The sequence below is a fragment of the Acinonyx jubatus genome, chromosome D1 (genome assembly GCF_027475565.1).
Source record: "Acinonyx jubatus isolate Ajub_Pintada_27869175 chromosome D1, VMU_Ajub_asm_v1.0, whole genome shotgun sequence".
Lineage (NCBI taxonomy): Eukaryota > Metazoa > Chordata > Mammalia > Carnivora > Felidae > Acinonyx > Acinonyx jubatus.
Genome location: NC_069390.1, coordinates 53,042,673 through 53,049,382, shown reverse-complemented (window position 1 = coordinate 53,049,382; position 6,710 = coordinate 53,042,673). Strand labels below are relative to the sequence as shown.

Genomic DNA, 6,710 nt, shown 5'->3' with positions numbered 1-6,710 from the left:
CTAGCTATGGATGTTAAGTTCGTAGGATAAAGACACAAGGAGTGAGAAAAAGTTTCAGAGCACAAATATCACTCCCCTTTTCAGATGGCTGCTAGTTTTTAAATAATATTTTTAAAAGATGAGAAACATATAGTGGGGAATCTAGTGAAAGCTGAGGAAAATGAACAAGAAGAGAAGATAGTCTTAGATATTGGGGTAATAAAAAGGGGAAATATTTAAATTTGTTAATAACAGATTTCACATTCTGTGTCTTGATATTAAGTTCAAAGTCAACTAATCAATAGGGAAAACTGAATGTACATGGTAGCCTGGTGGTTTATTGTAACTACTTCCAATCAAATTTGAAATATATGGAACTACACTTTAGCAGTCAGTAGAATCCAGAATATGAAGTACCCCGTGCCTCTATCAAAATTGCTCTAGAAACCATAGAAGCCCTAATACCAATGTTGGTATTTTCACACAAATACATGTTTCTGAATTTAATTTTTATTTTTATATTTTTGTTTTCCTTGACTGGGTGATCATTTCTTCTTACTTACATTTTTAAGTCTTTGTGCATTATTAGTCTATTCATGTACCTTGAGACATTAATTTGATATAATTGGACTAGAGATAACCTGTTTTTAAAAATCACAGCTATATATATGCCTCAATATTATTTCGCTTACTACTCTATAAAATTCAGCATATAGATCTCAGAGACCTCTTCCTTTTTTTTTTCCTAAGTATCTTCATAGGTTTGTTTCTCCTTCTACCTACTGTTCATTCTGTATTATAACTCCCTCTGAAAGGTACATATTCAGAATGAGATGAACAAATTCATCACCAATATTTATTAAATAAAAAAGGTAAAATAATTTGCTGAGTTAATATTCTTAGAAATTCTAGACATATGATAAATAACAACTTTCAGGTGGTAAATGCAATTCAGCCTGTGGGAATAAGAACAGTTAATTATTTTCCCTACATCATCTCTATATATTTCTACATAGAGATGATTTCTAGGTATTTCTATATATCTTGAGCCATCTCTTCTATTGATCAAACTAAAATCAGACAACTTTTACCTTTAGTGCTCTAAGAACATGCTCCTGTATTTTCTTGGTCCTTACTCCATACACAATGGGGTTGAGAAAAGGGGGCACCAAAAGGTACATATTTGCAATAAATATATGGACATGTGCAGGCACATTTTTCCCAAAACGGTGAGTGAAAATGGAAAAACCGGCTGTGGAATAGAAGACAAGAATAACACAGACATGTGATCCACATGTGCCCAGAGCCTTAAAGCTAGCTTCTCGGGATGGCAGGCGGAATACAGAGCGCAGGATGAAGGCATAGGATACAGCAGTGAGAATGGCATCACATGAGCCAATGATAGAAGCCACACTGAGGCTATAACGTGTGGTGGCTCCTGTGTCCACACATGCCAGCTTCACCACAGCCATGAACTCACAGTAGGTGTGGGCAATGGTTCGTGTTCTGCAGTAGGGCAGCTGCCTGAGCAGGATGGGATGTGGAGAAAAGAAGGCTACGCCCCGAATCACCACAATAATACCCATTATGGTGATGCGTGCATGGGTGAGAATGGTTGTGTGGTGCAGTGGATGACAAATGGCCACGTAACGGTCAATGGCCATGGCCAGGAAAAAACCTGATTCCATGGTGGTAAAGCTATGGATGAAGAACATTTGGGTCAGGCAAGCATCAAATGCAATGTCATGGGCTCCAAGCCAGAAAAGACAAAGCATGCGGGGCAGTGTAGATGTGGAGAGGACCAGGTCAGTGATGGAGAGCATGCACAAAAAGAAGAACATAGGCTCATGGAGACTCCGCTCTGCCTTCACCACAGCCAGGATGGTCACATTCCCCACCACAGCCACCACATACATGGAGCAGAAGGGAATCCCAATCCAGACATGCAGGTGCTCTAGTCCTGGGATGCCCATCAGCAAGAAGGTGATAGGAGAGGGACGAGAGGTGTTGAGAGGAGGCATGACGCTTTTCCCTTTGCTTTCTGTCACTACTTCTGAAGATGAAGCTGCTATGATAGATGATCATTACCAGATGCTGAAAACATGAAGATTCAGTTCAAGAAGACCCTTATGTTAAAAACAGTTCAAATTCATAACCAGGTGTATTTCAATTCACTAGGACCAAAGTAACCATATTTGTAACATCACATAAAATACTGTGTTTGAAAATACAAAAAGATAATTCATGTATGATTTCATATTATCACAAGGGCAAATAAGTCACCTTAACTCTGTAAAAAGATTCCCTGTCTATTCAATTGTACTTAATTCAACAACTGTTCAGTAAGCAGTGACTGTGTGACAAACCATGTTCCAGGCACTGGGAATAAAATAATTCACAGATCAGATTTATTCTCATGGAGGTTACACTCTACAAGGAAAACATCATAATATGATAAACAATGACTAGCATGTGTGGGTGACAAGAATGCCATATATAGGGGCACCTGGGTAGTTCAGTTGGTTACACATCTAACTTTAGCTCAGGTCATGATCTCAAGGTTCATGGGTTCGAGCCCTGTGTTGGGCTCTGCGTTGACAGCTGAGAGCCTGGAGCCTGCTTCAGATTCTGAGTCTCCCTCTCTCTCTGTCCTTCCCCCACCCATCCTCTCTCTCTCTGCCTCTCAAAAATAAATAAAAAATGTTTAAAAAAATTAAAAAAGGAATGCCATATATAAGTTGATCATCTGAATGACAGAGCTCAAGCCTTCAGAGCCTGAGATATTAAAGCAAGAAAAACAGGAACAAACAGAAATGGACAAAAATATCAGTGTGTCCCAACACACTTATAAGTCAAAGGAGAAAATGGTAGGAGGTGAGGGACAATTTCTCTACTTTAATAGCTTCTCTGAGTCTTCACTTTTCCTCTGCCCATTTTAGAAAAAGATCAATTGCATAAACAATTATTTTGAAGATATTCTAAAATTCTCTGCTTCATTTTATTCTTTCAGAAATTTCTGCAAAAGATCTAATTTTGCATCAATTATATGTTGTAGATAACCTGTCTTGGTATATTTTCATCTATTGCTCACTGTAGTTCTCCATATCATTTACTACACAGTATTTTATCTTTCCTTTCTACTCTTTCTTATTAGCACCTGTCTGAAAATTACATCTGTAACATATTTATTCTTTTACAAGTGTGAAATCCAGTGTCAAATATGGTAAGTGCAGTTAATATTTAAACAGTGTATCTATGCCTACTGATAAGTTGGAGTCTAAGAAAGAGTATTCTTCAGATTCTCCAAGGTGAATAATGCAGTGTATTACTCCTCAGAATGCAGAAGTGCCCTCCAAAGCCATTTTGAGCTTCCCTAACAGTAGTAGTCAGAAACTATATTGGAGGGTTCAAGAGTTTGAAATTTTCCACTCGAATTTCTCATTCAGTATTTCTCTCCAGTGAGTGGACTTTCCATGACTATAAGTAAGCAAGCAGAAATCTTGTGAAACTTTCGGGGAGTTATTGTAGGGATTCTTGTTTTAGGCAGGAGACTGCACAAACCACACTCTTAAGTGATTTATGGGATAGAAATAAATTATCTCTTCTCTCCTGATTTAAGAGGAAGAAAGTCATAATCCAGACAATCAAGCTTTCAGAGTCACATATTAAATTTGGACAACTAAAAATTTGTAGGACTGCATGTGGTAAGAGTGTGACATCACTTGGAATATTTCTTAATGATAGCATGATATGTCCATCTTTGGGATTGTTTCTTTAATGAGAATAATATATTCCTTGCCTTCCAGATGTCATTTACCACAATCCATATGTGGCCAACAAGAAGCATAGTATATTACAATGTCATTTTTTTTCCTATTGTTTTTTCCTATCGTGTACCCTTTAGAGACATATATTCTTCTGAAGAAAAATATATCGATAAGGATCATACACACACACACACACACACACACACACACACACACACGGACAACATATTTCTTAACCTTAATGTCATTCACTACCTTCCCATACTCAATGTTTCAGACTTGTATCAGTTCACTGTAGAGATGGACCCTTCTTGTGTGGTCTCATTTATTCATCCAGAAAACCACATTATGATACACGCACAGCAGTCATTTACTGGAGTGGTAAATTGGCCTAATGATGTCCAAAACATCAATTACTGAATAAAGCATATTCTTTTATACTTCTCACAGCTCCAGGGAAGAAATGAGCCTCTATGGCAAAGGAGCCATGGGGATATCCCCAGATAAAGGGATGAGCGAGGAGACAGGGGTTGGGAAGGTTACAGAAGAGAAAGACTCTTAACTTGATACAAATTATTTGCTTGTAGAGAAACCTTTGGTACTAGTTTTCTGTTCTCCCCTATGTCCTACTGTAGCACTGACACTGAGTAGTAATGCCTTCAGCTCTTGAAGAGGAATCTGGTTGTCCTAGGTCTCAAACAAGTCCTCATAAATATTATATGTACTCATTAAAACCATACATAGTTATCCCTTCATATGCTTGCCAGAATCATGAAAACACACTTAAACTCTCCAAATATCACTAACTGAAGGATTGTTTTCTAGGCTTCTACATTTACTAACCTTGGGCTTTCCTCTTGAACAGTACAGACATGGCTTTTTGAATTGATTCGTGTGATAAATACACTGTAAATAAGTAATTTATAAGGCAATAGATTATCATGAGTGGGGCATGAATTCTTTAGAAATGATAGCAGTAGACCAAATTAAGTTTTGTGACTCATAGAAAGTGTCATTTAGACTGGAATCTAAACAATATATGATATCTGGTCTTGAGAATATGTTCTTCCATTAGGAAGAATAATCATGACATAATGAATTTAAATCTTATGTAGTCTGGACTCAAAGAATACAAAGGTACAAAGTAGATAAGATTCTATGGGTAAAAAATGTATGCATACATACATACGCACACTGTATAACCTACATGAAATTTTAGAATCAAATGTTTAGACCACTGGATTTGACTTACTAAGTGTTCAATAATACAGATAGAATGCATAAGTACAATACAGAACATTGGAAAAGAAGAAAAATGCACGGAAGGATATACACATTGGTTCCAAAAATATTTTTCCCAGAAGCATACAGGATAGGAAGGATCATTATGATGACATCCTCTTAAAAATACCAACCTGTACATGAGTCCAGATATCACAAGGTATCCATATTTTTGTTACCCATATTGTATTCCTTCAAGTAAGTTGTGCAAGATAAAAATAATTTCAAAAGGAGAGATAATCCTCACTTCTATGATATCCTTAAAAAAGATCTTTGCCTCCTAAAATCTGGCTCTTTCATCATTTCATCCATTGAGAATGAAAAATGTTTATTTCCTCTGCTTAGAGATTTATTTCTCCTCCATTGAATCTATGACACTCAGAAAGTAAAGGGTGGCGTTTGGAGGAGTCTCGGTGTCCTAAAATATTTTACTTAGGTCACTCCAGCTAGCTCCTTTTCTCCACCTTCTCTACTTGGATAACAAAACTAATTAGCTCAAACAAGAAACTGACTCAGAGCCAACAAGCAACCCAAAGATACAGCTTCTATATGGAGCAGCCTCAACATGATATTCTCAGAGGATAAGCAAAAATAACATTTGACACAAACAGGTCCCTACAGAATCATTGCCAGAAGAGAGAATAATTTGTATACTTAGTAATGACTGACAATCTACATTATCAGTCCTGGTAACTTGCCTGTGCATACCCTCAGGTTTTAGCTCCAGATGTAGCCATCCTTCGATAATATGAGATACCATTTAATTTATCAACCATTTAACAGGATATGAAATCCTAAAGGGGAATGAAAAGGACAATAACATATTCTTTATTCCTTTGATTAGCCCATTTTAATTCCAACCTGAAACAAGTGATAGTGACTTCATTTCCTTTGGATGTATAACCAAAAGTGGGATTACTGGATCATATTGTAGTTTTGTGTTGTGTTTTCATTTTTGAGGACTCCATACTGTTTTCCGTCATGGCTGTACTAATTCACATTCCCACCAATAGTGTACAAAGGTTCATTTTTCTCCACAGCCTCTCCAACCCTTATCTCTTGTCTTTTTGATACCAGACATCCTAAAGGTGTGAAGTAATACCTCATAGTGGTTTTGATTTGCATTTTCATGATGCTGTGTGAAGTTGAGCACCTTTTCATGTACATGTTGGACATTTGCATGTTTTCTTTTGAGAAATGTCTTTTCAGGTCCTTTTCCCATTTTGTAATGTTTTTGTTGTTGTTATTGTTTGTTTGTTTTGTTATTGAGTAGTATGAATTCCTCATATATTTTGGATATTAACCCCTAATGAACTACACAGCTTGCAAAAAATTTCCTATTCCATAGACTGTCTTTTCACTCTACTGAGGTTCCTTTTGCTGTGTAGAAGCTTTTTAGTTTGATATAATTCCATTTGTCTACTTTTGTTTTTGTTGCCTGTACTATGATGTCTTATCTAAAAAAACCACTGCTCAGACCAATGGCAAGAAGCATTTTCCTACGTTTTCTTCAAGGACTTTTATTGTTTTCAGGTCTTACTTTAATCCACTTTGAGGTCATTTTGTGAATGATGTGAGATAAGGGTCTATTTCATTCTTCTGCATGTGGATATCCAGTTTTCCCAACACCATTTATTAGAGACATTATTGTTTTCCCATCGTTTTAGCACCCTTGTATAAGAC

The 6,710-nt window shown here is 36.7% G+C and overlaps 1 protein-coding gene across 1 annotated transcript; it reads right to left on the bottom strand.

The window, feature by feature from the left end:
* Positions 1 to 644: 644 nt before the first annotated feature.
* Positions 645 to 2,233, bottom strand: LOC106966054 (olfactory receptor 52M1-like). Its single transcript, XM_015062134.3, has one exon. The coding sequence runs from the start codon at positions 1,998 to 2,000 to the stop codon at positions 1,056 to 1,058; it is 945 nt and encodes a 314-aa protein (XP_014917620.1). The 5' UTR covers positions 2,001 to 2,233; the 3' UTR covers positions 645 to 1,055.
* Positions 2,234 to 6,710: the final 4,477 nt, after the last annotated feature.

What these genes read in the sequence shown, in the direction of transcription:
- LOC106966054 (XM_015062134.3), bottom strand. Translation starts at nt 2,000, where the DNA reads ATGCCTCCTCTCAACACCTCTCGTCCCTCTCCTATCACCTTCTTGCTG.